Source organism: Heterodontus francisci, chromosome 5, assembly GCF_036365525.1.
Source record: "Heterodontus francisci isolate sHetFra1 chromosome 5, sHetFra1.hap1, whole genome shotgun sequence".
NCBI lineage: Eukaryota > Metazoa > Chordata > Chondrichthyes > Heterodontiformes > Heterodontidae > Heterodontus > Heterodontus francisci.
This window is the reverse complement of record NC_090375.1, coordinates 33,287,435-33,310,200: the sequence shown is the minus strand read 5'-3', so window position 1 is coordinate 33,310,200 and position 22,766 is coordinate 33,287,435. Positions and strand designations below refer to the sequence as shown.

At 42.8% G+C, this 22,766-nt stretch overlaps 1 protein-coding gene across 5 annotated transcripts in view; it reads left to right on the top strand.

Moving 5' to 3' along the window:
- Positions 1 to 22,766, top strand: part of LOC137369804 (focal adhesion kinase 1) — a 717,355-nt gene that overhangs the window by 524,295 nt on the left and 170,294 nt on the right. For all 5 annotated transcript variants that reach the window (XM_068031302.1, XM_068031301.1, XM_068031300.1 and 2 more), the window contains 3 exons: positions 6,343 to 6,399; positions 11,731 to 11,828; positions 21,375 to 21,459. In XM_068031302.1, the coding sequence (XP_067887403.1) occupies positions 6,343 to 6,399; positions 11,731 to 11,828; positions 21,375 to 21,459 (240 nt within the window). The remainder of the gene's footprint in view (positions 1 to 6,342; positions 6,400 to 11,730; positions 11,829 to 21,374; positions 21,460 to 22,766) is intronic.

The following is a 22,766-nucleotide window of genomic DNA, read 5'->3' as shown; positions in this document are numbered from 1 at the left end:
AGACCTGGACAACTTCCAGGCTTGGGCTGGTATGTTACAAGTAATATTTGTGTCACACAAGTGCCAGGCAATGATGATCTTCAACAGGGCAGGGCCTAACTACCTATCCTTGACATTCAATGGCATTGTCAAATCTCCCACCATAAACATCATGGGGATCACCATTGACCAGAAACTCATCTGGACCAACCACATAAATGCCGTAGTGACTAGAGCAGTGTTTACTAATTACAGGATGTACTGCAGCTGGTCAAGGTCCATGCAAGAGAGGAATGGGCAGTTGGAATGCTGCTCGTGATGCTTCAGTGGGCCCTTTGGAGAATTTGTAGAGAGGCACGGAGGTATCTGTGGGATTATCCAAGACCGATGCAAGCCTGTAACTGCAAAAGGAGAGTAAGAAGATAGAGGAGTAGTGATAGGTTAGGGTAAGGATTGAGGGAGCAAAGTATCAGTGAGGGAAGAAAAGAAAGGGGGCATGAGTGAGTAATAATAATGGGAGACGACAGCAGTGAAAGCCTTGAGAGACACAAAGAAATCAGAAGATGCAACTTATGGGCTCAGGTCTGGAGCAACAGGCAAAATGTGTATGCCAATGGACATAGTAAATTCAGATTGCATCGGTGTGGCAGAGAATAGATGTGGAGAAAGAGGAGGAATTTCTAGATTTGTGAATTTTGTAGCTCATTTACTCTGCACAAGGTTGACGATTTGACAATTTTTATAATTTTTCAAAGTGAAATTTTAAACCTATTCCTTTTATTTGCACAGTAAGTAAAGTTGATAGTTGATGTCTGTTAAATATTTCTATCTTTAACTGCTGGAAGGTTATCACGGTATTAAAACTTATTCAGTTACTGTAGCTGGGACAAACTGCTGAGCAGGTGGAGTTTTGCATCCCTTTAAAAATATTTTACTAGCTTCACATGCAAGCTAAACACTGAATGCCTTCATATGTATCAATGGTGCTCACATAGGAGCCTTGCGCCACACATTACTGGAACCTTTTCAATCGTTGTACTTGTCTTTCTGGTCCAAGTTTCTGAATTTCTGCATTATGTGTTTTAAAGTGAACTGTCAAGCGCAAGAGTATTAGGCCTTTTTAGGGAAAAATATTTCTATGTCTGGTATTAATGTAAGGAGAATAAAGGCAATGAACAGAAAGCATTAGAAAAATTCACCTAGTAGTTGTGCGTTCAGATTTAATTAATTTATTTTCCAAAGTTTCTGAGATCAAGACTATTCACCCAGTTTTCTCAACTGCCTCATTCTCTCTTTCTCCCCCCGGCTGCTGTGCTGTACTCATCCATCCCTTTGCCCTAACCCCATAATCACCTTACAGATTCTTCTCTATTTTCCCCAAGCTGTCACAACACTTATCTCATTTTAATGACACCTATCTTCTACACCTTCATCTCTTCCCCTTCAGGCTGTGTACCCTCCCCCACAACAGTACCATTATCCTGCTTGCCACAAAACACCCACACTTGATTCCTCTGGCCTTTCCAACTACTACTCAATCGCTAATCCCCTCATTCTCTCTAAAGTACTTGAATGTGTTGTCATCACTCAGCTTAGTACTTGCCTCTCCCAACTTGATTCCCTTCAATTTGGTTTCTGCTCACAGCACCAAGACTGCCCTGGTCAAGGCCACAAATTCCCCACATTCTCCTTGATTTCTCTGGACTGTTAAATGCAGTCATTTATTCTCCACCATCCACCCTATGCGGACTGCATATCTTACTTCCATCCTGCCTATACCAGTGCCCTGGACAGGTTCATCACATGTGTCTCCTGGCTTTAATTTTTCTTTTCCGTTTTGCATGCTATGTTTTGGCAACATTGTTGATTAGAAACATAGAAAATACGAACAGGAGTAGGCCATTCGGCCCTTCTGGCCTGCTCCGCCATTCAAAAAAGATCATGGCTGATCGTCTAATTCAATACCCTGTTCCCGCTTTTTCCCCATATCCCTTGATCCCTTTGGCATTAAGAAATATATCTCCTTCTTGAATATATTTAATGATTTGGCCTCCACTGCCTTCTGTGGTAGAGAATTCCACAGATTCACCACCCTCTGAGTGAAGAAATTTCTCCTCATCTCTGTTCTAAATGGCATACCCTGTATCCTGAGACTGATTCTGGACTCCTCAGCCATCGGGAACATCCTCCCTGCATCTAACCTGTCTAGTCCTGTTAGAATTTTATATGTTTCTATGAGATCCCCTCCCATTCTTCTAAACTCTAGTGAATATAGGCCTAGTCGACCCAATCTCTCCTCATACATCAATCCAGCCATCCCAGGAATCTGCCTAGTAAATCCTCTTTGCACTCCCTCCATGGCAAGAACATCCTTCCTCAGATAAGGAGACCCAAACTGCACACAATACTCCAGATGTGGTCTCACCAAGGCCCTGTATAACTGCAGTAAGACATCCTTGTTTCTGTACTCAAGTCCTCTTGCAATGAAGGCCAACATACTATTCGCCTTCCTAATTGCTTGCTGCATCTGAATGCTTGCTTTCAGCGGCTGGTGTACAAGGACATCCAGATCTCGTTGCACTTCCCCCTTTCCCACTCGATCACCAGATAATCTGCCTTTCTGTTTTTACAACCAAGTGGATAACCTCACATTTATCCACGTTATACTGCATCTGCCATAGATTTGCCCACTCACCCAACTTGTCCAAATCCCATTGGAGCCTCTTTACTTCCTCCTCACAGCTCACTTCCCCCCCCCCACCCCAGCTTTGTGTCAACTGCAAACTTGGAAATGTTATATTTAGTTCCTTCACCCAAGTCATTAATATATATTGTGAATAGCTGGGGCCCAAACACTGCTCCCTGCGGTAGTCACTGCCTGCCAACTGGAAAAAGACCCGTTTATTCCTACTCTCTGTTTCCTGTCTGTCCACCAATTCTCAATCCATGGCAGTATATTACCCTCAATCCCATGTGCTTTAATTTTGCACACTAACCTCTTATGTGGGACCTTATCAAAAGCTTTCTGAAAATCCAAATACACCACATCCACTGGTTCTCCCTTATCTATTCTACTAGTTACATCCTTAAAAAATTGCAGTAGATTTGTTCTACTGTCCCGTTTATGCTTTCCAGGTGTTCTGCTATCACATCTTTTATAATAGAGTCCAGCATTTTTCCCGCTACTGATGTAAGGCTAACTGGTCTGTAGTTCCCTGTTTTTTTCTCTCCCTCCTTTTTTAAATAGTGGCGTTATATTTGCCACCCTCCAATCTGTAGGAGCTGCTCCAGAGTCTATAGAATTTTGGAAGATGACCACCAATGCATCCACTATTTCCAGGGCCATTTCCTTTAGTACTCTGAGATGTAGATTATCAGGCCCTGGGGATTTGTCTGCCTTTAACCCCATTAATTTCCCTAGCACTTTTTTTTTTACTAATACTGATTTCCTTCAGTTCCTCCCTCTCATTAGACCCTTGGTTCCTAACATTTCTGGGAGGTTATTTGTCTCCTCCTTTGTGAAGACAGAACCAAAGTATGTGTTTAATTGTTCTGCCATTTCTTTGTTCCCCGTTATAATTTCCCCTGTTTTTGACTGTAAGGGACCTACATTTGTCTTCACTAATCTTTTTCTCTTCACATATTTATAGAAGCTTTTACAGTCAGTTTTTATGTTCCCCACAAGTTTACTCTCATACTCTATTTTCACTCGCTTAATCAACCTCTTTGTCCTCCTTTGCTGAATTCTAAACTGCTCCCAATCCTCAGACTTGCTGCTTTTTCTGGCAATTTTATATGCCTCCTCTTCGGATCTAGTACTATCCCTAATTTATTTTATAAGCCACGGTTGAGCCACCTTTCCGGTTTTATTTTTGCGCCAGACAAGAATGAATAATTGTTATAATTCATGCACACGTTCTTTAATTATTATCCATTGTCTAACCACCGTCAACCGTTTTAGTAAAGTTCCCCAATCTACCATGGCCAACTCATGCCTCATACCTTCATAGTTTCCTTTATTTAGATTCAGGACCCTAGTTTCGGATTTTTATGGTGTCATCTGTGACATATATGCTGTATCTCTGTAGGACCACTAAAGATTCCTCAGCCACCAATGTCCTATCTGGTTGCATTGCCAATATTCAATTCTGAATCAGCAAGAACTTTCTTCATTACAGGGCATTGGCAAGACCAAAGCCATCCTGCTCATTTCGCACTTAAAATTACATATCATAACAACTGACTCCTTCCCTCTTTCTGGCAGCAGCCTAGACAGAACGCAATGATGTTACCTCAGTGTTTCATTTGACCCTACAATGAACTTTAAATGTCCCTCCTGGATATCACCAACTCCACCATTGCAAAATGGAATGGGGCGATTATCTATGAAGAAAGGTTGGACAGATTGGGTCTGTATCCATTGGAGTTTAGAAGAATGAGAGGTGATCTTATTGAAACATATAAGATCCTGAGGGGATAAAAGAAAAATACTGCAGATGCTGGAAATCTGAAATAAAAACAAGAAATGCTGGAAATACTCAGCAGGTCTGGCAGCATCTGTGGAGAGAGAAGCAGAGTTAATGTTTCAGGTCAATGACCCTTGATCAGAACTCCTGAGGGGATGCTGAAAGGATGTTTCCCCTTGTGGGAGAGACTAGAATTAGGGGCCACAGTTTAAAAATAAGGGGTTGTCTATTTAAAACAGAGATGAGGAGAAATGTTTTCTCTGAGGGTTGTGAGTCTTTGGAACTCTTTTCCCCAGAGAGCAATGGAGGCAGGGTCATTGAATATTTTTAAGGCAGAGGCAGATAGATTCTTGACTAACAAGGGAGTAAAAGGGTATTGGGTGTAGGCGGGAAAGTGGAGTCGAGACCACAATCAGATCAGCCATGATCTTATTAAATGGCAGAGCAGTCTTGAAGTGGCCGAATGGCTTACTCCTGCTCCTAGTTCATATGTTCGTAAATTGCTGCCTCTGATTCTACTGCATCCCCACTGCCCCTGAAACTTTATTACTTGCTGACTAAGTTACTCCAGTGCTCTCCTTGGCAGACATCCAAATCCTGCCCTTCAGGAAATTGCAATGCATTCAGAACGCTACCATTTGCATCCCATCTTGCACTGTCATGCTGCTGTATTGCCCCTGTGCTCACTAGCCTTCACTTGGCACCCTTTCACTTTATAAATGGATCTCAAAATTTTTGCACTTGTCTACAAATTCTTTCTGTGGCCTCGCCCCTTCCTAACACTACTACCTCATTCAGATTCTGTTCCTGTACATGCCATTCACTCCTATGACTTGCTTTGCATTCCTCCTTCTCTCCATTTTCGACTGCAGAGTCATAGGCTGTTTCAGTTGCATTTTTCAGAATTCTCTTTTAAACCACCATAGCCTTGCTTTGCTATCCCTCCTTCAAAACCTCCTCAAAATCTATCTCTTTAATCTTGTTTTTGGTTCCTACCCCTAACTTACCATTCTACTCATTCTGAGTCTCATTATTTTTGACTGAAGTGCCCTGGGACGTTTCATTACATTGAAACAGCAATGTAAGTGCAAGTTGTTAACGCACATCAAGTGACAGATTTTGTACTTCAGTTTTCTGGAAAATAAATGTATTTATTTAATTCTTGAAACACTGCACAATGTATATTTTTAAAAGTATTCCAAGGAAATACATGCAAATCTTTTTTTAAGTTACATTACATTTAGCTACCATAAGTGTTCCAAGTGAAATACTTTTTTTAACCATAGTTACAAGGCAATGTGCCAGAAATTTCCATGTGTGGGAACTCATCAGAACTGAATTCTGGGCAAAGACCACCCTTGTTTTCCCTAGTGTTGTACTGCTCGATAATAACCTTGGCCAGATCGAGTCTTGACATTTTATGTAAATCACGGGGGGCCAGCAGAAAGGGTATTACAATTTTTGAGCTTGCTGTGGCATGCAGACCTTGTATGTTACGTTTCCTTAATTAAACTGCAGTGAGTTTCAGACGTAGGTCAGTGCTTTCCTATTTTGTTGAAGATATATTGATGCTTTTTCCATCCCATCAGAGGTCATCCCCCTACTTGCTGTTCTTTCCTTTTCTGAGAGGCAAGGCTGTACTTGTGATGAAATGATGTCATCTTATTCTCCAGAAATAGGTTTGCATTCTGGCTCTCCACAGACGTCACTTTCTGTAAGAGCAGTTGAGTGAAACCTAAGAGTAGTTTTTTTTCAAAAGCGTGGGCTTCAGCCCTATCTAAGAGGAAAGGGAATGTTCATCTTCTAATGCCTTCCTTATGCTGTGTGTCTAAGTTTAATTAGTAACGGTTTGTGTCTTGAGCAAACTCAGCTAAAATGCGTGATTCTTCACTTGCAGAAACCGATGACTACGCAGAGATCATAGATGAAGAGGACACATATACCATGCCCTCCAGTAAGTACATTCACTCTTGTGTAATGGCTATATATGGCCCATATGTAAACGTCCGTCGAATAGTAAGCGTTTACGTAAGCTTCAAGTTTGTACAAGTGTGTGTCTGATCTGAAATATTCAGAGTTAGTTGATGTCCAAATGCTGGCTGGATTTACAGCGGAAAAAAGCTTAACTTGCTGAAAAATAGCTTCTAACATCGTTCAGGAATACTTACAATGCTGTTGTATAGAACATGCCATTCAATTTCATGATCGCTTCAGGAATCGTTTACTTCTTTTACTGAGAACTTCTTGAAACTTGTGTGGTTTGAATGAAATTACTCACAGCTGGTTTGTTTTGTTAATACTCAATCCAGTGGTTATATTTGATAAATTGTTAACATTTGTTTCTTTTCAAAGTCCAAAATAAACAAAATGCTTGCTGTTTGGCTCCTTTATTCTGTTCCATATTTTATCTTTGGACGCACAGTTACTTAAAATATGAAAGACAATTGTTGTGTGACTAGCACTGTGGTATTGAAGTATGAATATTGATCAGGGGAGAACGGAACATAATTGAATTTCTGCAGTGATTCATCCAAGTTTTGCAGTGATCAGTGGTCAAGTATGAATGAATAATGGATGCTTAGAAGTCATTTATGACTAGACTAATTGAGTAGTTTAGATTATATGAAGCATGACAGTAGATTTGACTCCAGTTGTTAACTGAATTTTGGTAGGTATTGTTTTCCATAATATATACTGTCAGTTCTGCTTTGAGATATTAAATTACAGTACCATCTAATGTTAAACCTGACTGTGCATATTCTATTCATGGTCAATGTTCTGCATGAGTGATGAAGTGAAAAAATTACATCATCGTGGACAGTTAAATATTCCTTACTGTTCTTCTCAGTTGTTTACCAGGTTATTTACTAGTTTTTGCAATTTAATTACTAGTATTGATGTATTTTCTGAGATGAATCAATATTGCCACATATTCCATTGGAAAATTTCTCAATGTTTGATGTCCTCTGGAGAAAAGCAGAGATAGGCCACTTCCTAGAAACAGTATACAATAACAACTTGTATTTCTTTCACACCTTTAACGTAGTAAAACATTTCAAAGTGTTTCGCAGGAGCGTTATCAAACAAAATTTGGCACTGAGCCAGATGAGGAAAAAAAGCTTGGTCAAAAAGTTAGGCTTTAAGGAGAGTCTTAAGGAAGACCGGGGGTGCGGTTTAGAGAGGGAATGCTAAAGCTTGAGGCCTTGGCAGCAATTCAGTCGCCAATGGCGGAGCAATTAAAATCAGGGATGCTCAAAAGGCTAGAAGTGGGGGAGTGCAGTTATCTCAGAGGGTTATAGGGCTGAAAGAGGTAGAGAGGGGCAAGACCCTGCAAAGATTTGAAAACATATGATTTTTGTATGTTTGCTTCTGCCTCAAGCAGTTGCCATGAGTCATTATAAGTTAAAAATAAATGAAACAGAAAAGCTGAAGATATGGAATTTGTCTGTCAGTGCCTGAATGATGAAGTGAGGTGAATGTTTTGGATGGGACTATTGGTTACTACTTATTCTCTCTCTCATGCTGACTGACCACCTCTGATTTCCATTATTCTTTGTTTTATTTCATATTTTTGGCATGTGCAGTTTCAATTTTCATCTGTAATTATTTGATCTCTTGTGAACCAGTTGCTGGATAGAAAAAAAAAACCTCTGTATTTCTTCTGGTAATTGTCTACTTATCTCACAATATTAAATTATTACAAAGTTAAATGTATTAGCCCAGTCAGCGGTATCGAGACACTTAATATAAGTAAATTTCTGGTGTTTATTTTGCTGAGTCCAACTTTGTTTCAAATTTACTCAGAAATAGCGGTTAGTCGTTCCAACTCATGATGGTGGTCAGGACTGGTGGTGTCCTAGGCTGTGAGCCATACATCTGATTGCTCCTACCAAGCACATGCTTAACAACAACCAATTAGGAGCAAGTATCAACGTATGATTGAAGCTCAGGTTTCATGATGCTATGTTCAATACACACCAATGAGTAGATATAAAAAGGGAGGTGGACAAAATGACATGATTTTCTTTACGTATATGTTAATTGGGTGCCTGTGGTGTAGCTTGCAGTGAAGTGGCAACTATGTAGTTTGATAGTATGGGGTGTATAGTATATAAGCCACGATTTCCAGTGATTGAATAAGCTAAATTGTGTTCTTTCACAGGGTAGAAGTACTATTGATATTTGCAGAATCAAATATGTATTTTTTTATTTGTTTCATGGGATGTAGGCGTCGCTGGCCAGGCCAGCATTTATTGCCCATCCCTACTTGCCCATGAGAAGGTGATGGTGAGCTGCCTTCTTGAACTGCTGGATTCGCATGGAAACTAAATTCATGATTGCTATTAAATTAATTTAACTATGGTTAGTTTTAACTAATTGTACAAAAATAAACTCAGAGAGAGATGTTATGGAAGTTGTTGCAGATAAATAGGTGGTAGATTGTAGGATCTGCACTGAATAAAAGTGGGGATTTGGGGTTTATGTGAGTCCCTAGTATTGAGAAGGTGGTGCTGGCGTTTGTGAGCTGGTAATGGACATTGCATCTGGTGCAAAGGTCTAGGAGAACTGAGATGGGATTTACGGCATGTCAGACCAGTTGGAGGCGTAGCTACGGCACTTGTGATATGAAAGGGGTTATAAAGGTCTAGTTCAAGTGACAGAGGGGTGTTGGATATTGCAGTAATTGGGGGAGTCTTGGTATGTGAGAGAGTATGGCAGCACTGGGATGGTGGTGGCCAGGTGTGGGATGATGGGGAGGGGATGTTATCGAGTGGATAAAAATGTAGTGATGGGGGTATTTTGAGATCAGGTTGGTAGTGGAGAGGGGAAGGCCTGGGTGCTTGATGAAGGAGAGGAGGCAGGAAGAAGTGGGGGCCATTAAAAAAAACTTATATTTGTAGAACATCTTTCACAACCTCAGGAAGTCCCATAGTTATCTACTACCAGTGAAGTACTTTTAAAGTGTAGTCACAGTTGTAATGTAGGTAACGCGACAGCCAATTTGAACAAAAATCATTTTGTTAACCATATCCCTTCTGTGGAGCCAGGAGAAGCAGGAGTGCCTCTCCCACTCCACAGAAGTAGTGATCGCCTCTCTCACCTCCACTGCCTCTCTCATCTCCACTGCCTCTCTCATCTCCACTGCCTCACTCACTCAAACTCACCACCACCCCTCAACCCCGCCCCCGAGAACCATTTCCGATGACCAGCACACCACTTATGTCAGTTATATAGTGCACTGGAGTTAGGCATGCTGACGTGAGTGCATTGGTCCGTGATGCTTTGGTACTATGCACTAGCAATCTCAGGGTTTGAAGGATCAAACCCATGTGTCTTTGTACCCCCTTGACAGCCTCTGCACAAATACATCAATCATGTGGTCCAACTACCCCAAATTGCAAAATGTTCTTTAGAGGCTGCTTTGGGATCATTTTTACATTATGGCAAAATAGACTTTCCCAATAAATATAGATAAATAATTGAAGTTTTTGCATACAAATCAGGGAAAATCCAAATCCCCACAATGTAATACAAAAGCAAAATACTGCAGATGCTAAAATCTGAAATAAAAAGGAAAATTCTATGTTACAGTTAAAATTAATGTTGATGCTTTCCTTGATGCAGCACTATTTTCCGTTGGCTCCTTTGACCCCAAATCTTTGAAATGGAAAGACAGTACTATAACTCTGTGTATCACTGATGCTCTAAATACCAAAGACGGGGACGTTGATCCACATTGTGAAGACTTAAATTTTTTTCTTGTTTGAAGCGATGCAGATGGATGTACACTAATTCTGCATTAATTACAGCTTTGATAATTCAGTGTCCACTTGATTAATATTTGGTGATCAGATTCTTTAATTGTATAGTTTTGGACAAATTTGGAAGATTTTCTGTTGGAAAAGTTAATTGCCAAAGCCAAAATAAAAACATAGGGCTGGATTTTACCTTCGGCGAACGGGAATTCGCCACCGATGTAAAAGTTGGTGGCGAACCCGTTTCTGCCTCGCCCGGGGATCCATCCCCCATTTTACGGGTCCCCGGGCTTTAATTGTCCGAGGCAAGGCTTCCACCCGCTTGAGGGACAACTTTAGTTGCCTAGGCCCTGAGCTCTGGAATACCCTCCCTATACGTCTCTGCCTCTCTATCTTGCTTTCCTCCCTTACGACACTCATTTAAACCCACCTCTTTGACCAAGTTTTTTGGTCATCGAACCTATTATCTCCTTATGTGGCGCGCTGTCATATTTTGTTTTATAATGCTCCTGTGAAGCGCCTTGGAATGTTTTATCACATTCAAGGCACTATATAAATATAAGTTATTATATACCATAAATTATTGCTGCTTTTTCTACAATATTGTTTCATTCCACAAAAACTGAAATACACTATTTAGCCAGTGTACAAGCCCACAGTTTGACTGAACTTTTATAAATTTAACAAAAAAAACAGGAATCACTTAAAGTTAAATGACGCTGAATGCCCATCTTTTTCCTTATCTGCACTGTCAGAGGTGCCGTCTTCCAGATGAGATGTTAAACTGAGGCCACAACTACTCTCTCAGGTGGATGTAAATGATCCCATGGCACTATTTCAAAGAGTAGATGAGTTATTCCTGGGGTCCTGGTCAATATTTGTCCATCAATCAATATCGCAAAAACAGATTATCTGGGCATTATCACATTCCTATTCGTGGGAACTTGCATGCAAATTGGCTGCTGCGTTTCCTACATTACAACACTTCAAAAGTACTTCATTGGCTGTAAAGCGTTTTGGGACATCCTGAGGTTGTGAAAAGCACTGTGTAAATGCAAGTTTTTCTTTTTTCTATCAGTTTGTGCGAAGAGAGAACCACTGTTCGGTTGTTTGAATGTTCCATATATATATTTTATAAACTAAATTGTTATTGTCTTTAAGTTTTTTGTAGCTTTTGCAAAGAAGAAATAATGGTTTAATCCATTGTTGAGCATTTTTTGCAATACCATACTATATAAATTGCATTGTTGCGTATTTATCTACAGAAACTGTAATGTATACTGCTTTTTGATTTTCTTCCCCTACTCCCAATTGCAATGCAGAAAGCTATGGGATAGATGAAGGTAATAAAGCTGTTTATTAATTGTTGCCTGATTATTTTGCTTGCTGCCTGTTGGTTGAATATAATTTTGTCAAGCTGTGTGTCACTTATAGTGTGCAACCTTTTCTCAATAAAAAGAAATAGGAAAGCAAAAATAATTTCTCACTGAAGTGGATTCAATAACTTTAATTATCTCCACCCTTTGCAGCTAGGGATTATGAAATACAGAGGGAGAGAATTGAACTGGGACGCTGCATTGGAGAGGGACAGTTCGGTGATGTGCATCAAGGAATTTACATGAGTCCAGTGAGTAATTCAGAAATTAAAGCTTGAAAGGTTGAAATATAGTTGGACAGAAAATCGATACGAACAGCAGCACAATAGTTCCAGTGGCAGAGTGGAATCTCATTAGAGGACGTCTGGTTCAAATGCCAGGCTTGCCATCACATTCATAATAGGTAGTTTTTTTTTTGTGGCCCACAAGGTCAAATGTCTTTCTGTGTAAGAGGCCCCTTATTGCGGGGTGAAAATATTGACAGAGATGTCCCGATTGCCATCCTGGAGGCTGTCTATTTGCCCTTTCATCCTGAGGACAGCCTAGAGCCAAAAGCACAGAGAATTTGAATAGATTGCATTTTAACACTATATTCCTAGTGTGTATATATGTTCGTGAAATTATTTCATTTAATACCAAAACTTTTTTTAGGTAAGTGCTGAAACTTATTGTTTACATTTATTTTCAAGCATTGCAAACATTTATCTTGTATTGATGACAGAAGGCAAAAGGTGAACCACATTCATATGTACAACCAAAGCAATAACTTGGACCTTACAAGGTCTTTAGTTTATGAAAGGAACAGCCATCAAATACAGTGATTAGTAGTTCAGTTGTAATGTCTGAGAGCGAATCTGATCAGTTTCTGTTTCAGTAAGGAGATGGCTGAGTTGAAGTAGAAAAAATGATCAGTGATCAGAGGCCGAGAAACAGCATTGAACAAGCAAAGTAGTCCTTTCTTGTTCCTACGTCATTGTGTTCTTATGCTGTTGTGTCCCCGAGATTGATTAATGTCAGGTCAGGACAGGTTTGTTTGATGTTTCCATATTAAATTGGACAGAAAATGTGAGCAATTTAACTGGTCAGATGAATTAAAAACTGCACATTTAAAAATAAAACTCTGAATAGATTTTCCATCAACATGGAGTGTGTGGTAGTGAAACCAATAATGAATGCTGCTTGTGATTGTCCGAACGCTCATGTGAATGACATGGCCACTCACGTAAATAATGCATCATGGCATCTGCCATGTCTATCATGCAACTTTTAAAAAAAAATGTTTTGTACATTTTCTAAATTATTTTTCATTATTGTTTCAATTACTGCATTTGACAAAAAGAATTTTTGGTGAATAACTTCCATGGATTGTTACATTTTTGAAAGTTGTACTGCCTGAAGTAGTGTCTGAAGATCAAGACATACTTCTCCAGTTTTCAGGGAACCTCTGGTAATGGTGTTGATTCTAAAAAGTGAATTGAGATCGAAAGCATTAAACATTTAATATTGTGGATTATTCATTTTCTTTTTATAAAATGTTTACTTATTCTATGGGCTTTACACATCATAGGCTGGAACATGGCGGCTGGCCCCATGGGACCCGCATCGCCGTGGTTACGCAGCAGGCGTCCACTTAACATATTGACGGCAGCCGCCCTCCCAATCACGTGGTGGGGCAGCATTGGTTGAACTGTTCACGGCCTCACCTGATGCAGGCGCACGTGCTGGCGCCAATTTTAAAAGGCTGCCAGCCCTGTACACAGTACTACATAATGCAGAGTTTAGTTATACACTAAATCATGCAGAGTTGACCCCTTCCCCATACAACTCGTGCAGAGTTGACCCCTTCCCCACCAGGTTGGCTCCAGCTTCTCCTGGATGGGTAAGTGAAGATGTGTGTGTCGCATGAACTGAAGGTAAGATCGCGGGGAATTAAATTTAAATATATGCACAGAGGTATTTTAAATATGTAAAGTAGGGTTCTGTTGCAGGTCGGCGGAGGTGCTGCCACGGAGCCTCGTCGCCACCAGGTCGATCAGAACCCGATGTCGGGCTTTGAAAAATATCCAGCCCCATGTATTGTTCCCAGGTGAAAGTTTGGCAGGTTGGCCTGCTTTAGCTACTCTCTAACCAGTAACTAGGCTGGATGAGTGCCTAGGAAACCTGCCCTCGAATTTCTACCTCTTTCCCACCGGAGAAGTACTTAGCTTCAATCCAGCATCTCCTCAAAACTGCGGAATGATAGGCATCCTCTATCAAGTCAAGAATTTTACTGTTTTAGTCTTGATGAAATATACCTTATTTATGCACCCAGTTAGATACAAGAAATGTTTAATGTTTACATCGCACCACTCCCAGAAATATCTGAAAGCATTTCACATACTATAAGTTATTTGGAGGTGAAGTGTATGTTATTGTGTGGGCAAGGATGACACTTGTTTTGCACACAACAAGATGCCACAAAACTGCAGTGCGATGAATAACCAGTTAATCTGTTAAAGGAAGAAAAATAACCAGGGCAACAACTAAAATGACTAGTAGTTATACCGCGCTTTTAAAGTAGTGAAATGGTCCCAAGGTGGTTCATGGAAGTATTTTGACACTGAGCCACAAAAGGAAATAATAGGACCGCAGTAGTTGGATGGCCACCTGAGAGAAATAGACTTGTAGGGCTGCAGGGATCGAGCGGGGAGTGGGACTTACTGCATAGCTCCGTGGAGAGCCGGCATGGACTTGATGGGCTGAATGGCTTCCTTCTGTACTGTAAATGACCCTCTATGGCTCACTATGACAGAGCTTGGTCAAAGAGATAGGTTTTAAGGTGTGCTCAAAGGAGTCAAGAGAGATGGAGCAGTGGAGAGGTTGAGGGAGGGAATTTCAGAACTTTGAGTCTTGGCAGCTGAAGGCACGGCTACCACTGGTGAAGTGACTAAAATTGAGGATGCTCAAGAGACCAAGATTGGAGGAGCGTAGGTATTTCGGACGGTTATGGGGGAAATTACTGAAATAGAGTTCGGGTGTGGCCATGCAGCAAAAATAAGGTGAGAATTTTAAAATCAAGGCATTGCTTAACTGGGAGGCAGTGCAGGTCAGCGAGCACAGGGGTGATAGGTTAACAGGACTTGGTGCAAGTTGGAACATGAGCAGCAGAGTTTTGGATGACTGCAAATTTACAGAGGGTAGAACATGGGAGACCGGCCAGAAGTGCATTGGAATAGCCAAGTCAAGAGGAAACAATGTAGGGGGAATCGACCAGGATGTGATTTGGTGATTTTTGTTTTTAATTCATTCATGGGACATGGACACCAGTGGGAAGGCCAGCATTTATTGCCCATCCATAATTGCCCTTGAGAACATGACTGAGGGCATTTAAGAATCAACCACATTGCCGTGGATCTGGAGTCACAGATAGGCCAAATCATGTAAGGATGATAGATTTCCTTCCCCAAAGGATATTCGTGAACAGGATAGGTTTTTATGACAATAGGTAGTTTCATGGGGCTGAACTCTTTCATCTGAGACGGGAATTGGAAATCGGGATTGTTTCCAAGTCCCACCCCCTGGGGGAATCAAAATTGAATCTCAATTCACGGAGGCGTTCCCTTAATTGATGCAGAGATGGGTTTGGCGTCCATGGACAGAAATGAAAGCGGGCCAGCTGATGTGCGGGGCCCAATTTAAGTTCACCAGCACAGAGAAGATTCTCCCTGAGCTTTGGTCTGGATTGCTGTTTTCTATGGTGTCTCGGGAGAGCTGGCGGCCTGGCACCAGGGCAGGGCAGCCCCGCCCCTCATTTTTCTGATAGTGGCCTGGAGGTTATGCTGGAATCCATGAGGGAGAAGAAGGCGGTCCTCTTCCTGGAAGATGGTAGGAGGAGGCCACCCTTTCATACCAAACAGGCCTGGGTCGAAATCACAGCCACAGTCAGCAGCAGAAACGTTGTACGATGCATCTGGATCCAGAGTAGGCAAAGTTTCAGTGATCACGTATGCTGTGCAAGGTGAATGCAGTCCCCACCCCACAGGACAAGCCTCTGAGTATTCACCCTCCAGTATACACACCAGCTGAGGAGCTTCAGAGCCGTTCCTGAACAAGGGATGGGTATGTGCTCAGGGCACTTAGTTACTCCTCAGAATGGCTCAAAGCCATAGTGCTGCTGAGGACCTGCCAGCATTGAAACTTGCAGATTCTAATGGATAGTGTCAGATGCCATTGGTCATAGAGGACAGCAGTGCCTCATCATGCTCTCCTTTGTCCTTTCAGGAGAAATGGACACATAATTCCCATGAAAGGGCCCAAACGGCAGACGGGTACTATACTTTCAAATCATAATGGCAGAGGAATCGAGCAATGGAGATAACCAGGATCATGGACCAGGAAGAAGTTGTCCTTGGCAAAATGGGCACTTATGGTGGAGATAGTGATTACAGAGGGCAAAATGTTCATTAAGAGGGTGCATTCCACCCTGTCAGACAGCACGTCAAACACTGAGTTGCATTGTGAAGCCTCAGCACTGCAGAGACCTGAGCTCTCTAAGGCTAGTTCTCATGATCTTTTCTTGTGTCTCCCACAGGTGCATATGTCCACCCACAAGACCTTCTCCCTCCTTTTCCCGTGGCTCCTGATGATCACCAGGGAACCACAGAAGCACCGTCACACCTTTATAAGTTCACTGTCCACCAGCACAGATACACTCACCCCAATGGGTCCTTGAACACATTTACATAGGATGGCACTGGGTGATGATCATTGCAGTAGCAGGAGGAGGTGCTAGAGGCAGAGGTAGCTGTGGGCAGTACCCCTCAGAGGATGGAGGACAGGCACAGCTCTGCTCAACTGGGCACAGGTGTAGGGCCTCGGGTGTCACTGGAAAGAAAGCTCTGCCTAGACCACCAGTAGATGTGTGCCTACATAACGGAAGTGCAGGGTCACGGGCAGAGAATGGAGGAGTCTATCCAACTCATGTGCGCCGCAATGGCTCAGGGCTTTGAGTGCATGAGCTCCTCCACTGAGTGGCCAACCTCATGGAGAGTCATATGCAGCAGCACCTGGAGTGAATGCAGGAACTGCACACTGACGTACACAAGCTTCATGCCACACTATGTAGTCTAGACCAGTCAGTAGTGCTGGTGGCACAGAGATGTTTGGAGGGGATGCCATTTGGGCCCCAGCTGGTGCTCCCCTCCAACCATCTGGAGCACCCGACAAGTCCTGAAAATGTCACCGAGGAGAATGAGGGTGCCACACCACAGAGCGTCCTCACCATACTCGGCTCCTCCAGCAGTGGGAGCCTCTGTGCAGCAGGGCCCAGTGATGGGGGCTGCCCCAGCAATGATGCAAATGCAGAAGCCTCTAGATGCCTCCATGGGAACCTACATGATGATGACGACTGCCACATTTCAGCCACAAGCAGGCTGCCTCCACCTCGTCTGAGCCCTCTGGGCAAGCAACGTGTACAAGTGGCGGAGCGCAGAGGCCACCATGTTGCACAGAGCACTGAGTGGGTCATCGGGGTGTCGTCTTGCTGTTTCTGTGCACTGCTTTCTTTTCTGAGCATTATGGTAATGATGACACTTTAAGCCACACGTCTGAGACTCCTTTTATTTATGGGAGGACAAGATAAAAGGTGGTGAAGGAAATCGAAGGTTCCTCAATGATGATGACAAAGCCTTTGAGCAGCTGTGCTTCCTTCTTTTGCAGTAAGTGTTTAGATCTTCCAGGCTGTGTCTTTGATGGATGTGTTAGCACAGCTACCTCAGAATGAGTTCCATACCATGCTCTTCATCCTGGGTCAGAGGTGTGCAATTTAACCATTCCTGAATAAGATCATCCCTGACATTAATGGCATCCTGACGAAACCTTTGCACCTTGCGCAGTGCCTGGCCACTTCCCTGTGCAGCCAGAGCGCCTCGGTGTTCTGCATCTTCCCCTTCCACTTCCTTCTCCTCCTCTCCCACCTCCTGCCACTCCTCTTGCTCCGATGAGCTGTCTCCTTCCAGGGCCTCACTGGCCTCAAGGTCCTCTCTGAAGGGCCATGTTATGAAAAGCATAGCAGACCACCACAGTGAACGACACCCTTGCAGTTGTGTATTGCAGTGAACCACTTGACCGGTCCAGGCATCGGAACAGCATCTTCAGAAGCCTGATGGCCTGCTCATTGGTGGTCCTAGTGAGCAGGTGACATTGGTTGTATTGCCCTTGTGCCTCCATCTGGGACTCTCGTAAAGGGGTGAGTAGTTATCTCTTCAAGAGGTATCCCTTGTCCAAGGACTTTGGAGGGTGAAGTGAAGAGCTGCGGCAGCCTGGACTGGCGGAGGATGAAGGAGTCATGGCAGCTGCCAGGAAAGTGAGCGCACACACATGGAGTAAGCTCTTGTTGTGGTCACCAACCAGCTGAATGTTGAGGGAGTGGAAGCCCTTCCTGTTGATGAATCTTACTGGCTGGTCATTGGGTGCCTTGATGGTCATATGGGTGCAATCATGATGCCCTGCACCTGGGGGATTTCAGTGATAGTGGCAAAGCGAGGCCCCATCTGTCATAAACTGAATGTATTGTCCAGCCCTGACAAATAGGGCATCAGTGACCTGCGAGATGTAGTGGTGTGCAGCCGTTTGTGAGATGCCACCAAGGTCCGCAGCTGATCCTTGGAAGGAGCTGAGAGTGAAGGAGTTCAAGGTGACTTTGATGGCTACTGGTAGGGCATGGTGACCAGTGCTGTGAGTGTTTGGTGATGACGGTTCAGATGTCTGTAACCATCTACCTGGAGAGTCGCAGTCTCCTACAACACTGTTTCTCTGTCACTTCAAGGTGGGTCTGTCTTCATCGGTAAATCCAATGCTGAGGGTATGGTCTTCATGTCCTTCCTGCCCCTCATCCCTCTCCCCTGCCGCCCTGATGCCTGGGCTCACCCTTCCTGCCGAGGTGTTGCTGCTGTTTGCCACTGGGCCCAAAGTCTTGCCCCCATTGCCAATTGGTGCCATCTTTATGGTCAGCTGGCCACCCAATTATCCTTGGCAGTCTTGCCCCTGATCTTCTTTCCCAAGATGCCAGGTGTGTGATGACCACCTACACTGACTGAGCACTTGTTTCCCACTCTCCCCACCACCTAACTACACCAAGTGCACCTGTATGTCAGTGGCTGAGTCCCCCTCTGTGCCCACCCTTTTGTGAGTCCAAGGTATTTCCGCAGGGCAGCCATGACTGGCTCCCCACTGTGTACCCACCTCCTGTCACTTGGTCTGCCCCCGGCAGTGCGTGCAGCCCGTGTGCCCTCATGAAAATCTCAGCACCCCCATGAAAGAGCTCAAAATGAGTACAGGAGCAAGGATGTTTTACTGCAGTTATACAGGGCCTTGGTGAGACCACATCTGGAGTATTGTGTGCAGTTTTGGTCTCCTTATCTGAGGAAGGATGTTCTTGCCATGGAGGGAGTGCAAAGAGGATTTACTGGGCTCTGGGATGGCAGGATTGACGTATGAGGAGTGATTAGGTCGACTAGGCCTATATTCACTAGAATTTAGAAGAATGAGAGGGGATCTCATAGAAACCTATAAAATTTTAACAAGACTAGACAGGCTAGATACAGGGAGGCTGTTCCGATGGCTGGGGAGTCCAGAACCAGGGGTCACAGTTCCAGGATACAGGGTATGCCATTTAGAACCGAGATGAGGAGAAATTTCTTCACTCAGAGGGTGGTGAACCTGTGGAATTCATTACCGAAGAAGGCAGTGGAGGCCAAGTCATTAAATTTATTCAAGAAGGAGATAGATATATTAATGCCAAAGGAATCAAGGGATATGGGGAGAAAGCAGGAACAGGGTACTGAATTAGACGATCAGCCATGATCTTTTTTGAACGGCGGAGCAGGCTGGAAGGGCCAAATGGCCTACTCCTGCTCCTTGTTTCTATGTTTCCTCAACCATCTTAATTGGCCTTAATTGGGAAGTGGATAGACCTGAAAATTCAGCCCATGGTCGTCCATTACTGATACTAGCTTTTTATTCCAGATTTATTGAATACATTGAATGTAAAGTCCACAGCTGGTGGGATTTAAACTCATGTCTCTGGATCATTAGTCCAGACCTCTCAATTGCTTGTTCAGTTACATAAAACTATGCTACCCTACCCAGCCACTTCACCATTGGGGCAGTTTGGGTGGGACAGATGGTGGTAATTAGTACCAGATGGGAAAACTTCAGTAAAGAGCAAGTTGTTGTTTTCACCTGTGAGCTAAGTTTCCATCAAAGTCATGATTTCAATGCAACCATCCGTAATAAGCTGGTGAGTGACAATGTTACAATTAACAAGCAAATGCGTTAGAACATTATAGAAGTTTCTCTCCTCCTTGTCTTCTTATCAGTTCTGTGAGCCAACTAAAATCTGCCTGCTCCTCTATGAAGATCTGAATATGTTTAATGCAGTTACACTGTAAGGTCTGTTCTCTGTGCATTCCTGTTTATAGCCAGGGCTTGGTATGAAATCCATAAATGTTAGCCTCATTCAGAAAAATAACAAGGTGTCATCTTCATAACTGAACCAGTCACAAAGTCTGGATATATTTGAAAATCATGTTAGAACTCCTCTTAAAACAAGATTGATACCACATGTAATAAAGTAGATTGAGGCTACAAATGGCTTTTTCAGATCTCATGGACTTTGGCTAATTTATAGGGTCACTTACAAGACTAAACTAAGATAAAACTGCTTCAGAGGCTCACATTTACCTCGTGCTTCATAACAACTCAACTGTCAAAGTGCTTTGCGTATAATTGTGTACTTGCTGGTGCAGTGACTTTGTTTTGCATGGGAAACGTCGCAGCCATGTTGTGCACAGCAAAATCCCACAAAGAGCAATGACAAAAATGACAGTCTGTTGTGTTAGTTGAAGGAAAGTTATTGTCAGGACACCAAGAGAACTGCCTGATCATCTTTGAGTAGTGCTGTGGACGCTTATTGGTCATTTGAATCACTAAAGCAGGCATGCGGTCTAGTTTTCAATGTCTTATCTGAAAGATGGCATCACCACCAATGTGTGCACTCTCCAGCACCGCCTAGATTATGTTCTCAAATTCTGGGGTGGAGCTTGAAACGAGAACTTCATTGGAGGGTGGTACCAACTGAGTCTGGGTTGATGGGATTTTGGTAAAAAAAACATGGGACGGATGATACAAAGGTACCTTACTTATCCTTCTCTGTTTAGTTAGAAGTTACAACCTACAGATGATTTGTAACACTACACTTCACAGCAAACATGGACACGGCATCTTTGGAACATATGCCAGCCTAAATGAGTGGTGAATAGCCGACACAAAGTACAGGGCAAACACTATATGATCTAGGCCACACTTCTGTACGTTCACCACACACTGTCCATCTCTTCTCATAGGGGACCCAGGGACATCAGCTAATCAAAGAGACTAAAGACCCTGTTGTTACAGTGGCATCAATGGAGGTTTGCTCTGACCAAACCCTGGCTTCACTCAATGAATTCCCACATATGTTGCATAAAAAAGTTAGTGAATATACTGCAGTAGTTTTTTTAAAAGCAGTGATAGTTTTTATGGGTTTTATGCCAAATTAGGTCTTAATTGAAGAGTATTTCTGTCCATGTTTAACAGAATGAAATTCCATTGAATTTGTAATTGGTTTACCCAGATATTGTCTGTTTGGATCAGGATTATTAAATAATTTAAATGGTACAGTAGAGTTCTGTGCTTGGTTCAGGTATGTGTTTATTCAAACCACTCAATTGATTCAGCAAGCATTGATAATTATATGTTTTTTGTCCTTGCTTATACAGGAAAACCCTTCAATGGCAGTTGCCATCAAAACATGCAAAAACTCCACTTCAGATAGTGTGCGAGAAAAGTTCCTACAGGAAGCCTGTAAGTTTATAAAATGTGCTTTTAATCTGCAGTTTAAATGTAACACTTGGATCAGTTGCTGTAAAAGTGGGATAAAAACAGATAGTTCAAGTTGACGAGGTAGTATAACAAAGATGCTGTGTGCAGTATCCTCCTGTTCTGCAATTCCAGTGATTCTTTGAGTGATATCTCTCCAAAATATTTAATTGTACTTCAGTAACACATTTTGACTAATTTGTTCATCATGCAACAGATTAGTGTGGGTCAGTGCAATATGTACATTGAAACCCATATTAAAAATTGATGTGGTGAAGGTAAAATCATAAAGTTTGGACTGTTCACAACGTCAAATACGTAAGAGCAAACTTATTTTTTGTTTGTTTGTGGAATGTGGGCGTCATTGGCAAGGACGGCATTTATTCCCCATCCCTAACTGCCCTTGAAAAGGTGATGGTGAGTCGCCTTCTTGAACTGCTATAGTTGGTGTGGCGTAGGTGGAGCCACAGTGCTATAAGGAAGGGAGTTCCAAGATTTTGACCCAGCGATGATAAAGGAATGGTGATATAGTTCCAGGTCAGGATGTTATGTGACTTGGAGGGAAACTTGAAGGTGTTGGTGTTCCCATGCACTTGCTGCATTGTCCTTCTAGACGGTTGAGGTCGTGGGTTTGGAAGATGCAGTTGAAGGAACCTTGGTGAGTTGCTGCAGTGCATCTTGTAGATGGTACAAACTATTGCCACAGTGCACCAGTGGTAGAGGGAGTGAGTGTTCAAGGTGGTGATGGGGTGCCAATCAGTCAGGGTGCTTTATGCTGGATGGTGTTGATCTTCTTGAGTGTTATTAGAGCTGCACCCATCCAGGCAAATAGGGAGTATTCCATCACACTTCTGAGTTGTGCCTTGTAGATGGTAGTCAGGAGATGAGTTACTCGCTGCAGAATACCCCACCTTTGACCTTTTTCTTCTAGCTACTGTATTTATGTGGGCTGGTCCAATTAAGTTTCTGGTAAATGATCATGGAGATTCACCACTGGTAATGCTGTTGAATGTCAAAGGGGGATGGTTAGATTCTCACTTGTTGAAGATTGTCATTGCCTGGGAGTTGTGTGGTGTGAATGTTATTTGCCCCACTTAATCAGCCGAAGTCTGAATGTTGTCCAGGTCTTGCTGCATGTGAACACGGACTCCTTCAGTATCTGAGGCATCGTGACTGGTGCTGAACATTGTGTAATCATCAGCGAACATCCCTACTTCTCACCTTATGATTTGAGGAAAGGTCATTGGTGAAGCAGCTGAAGATGTTTGGATCTAGGACACTACCCTGAGGAA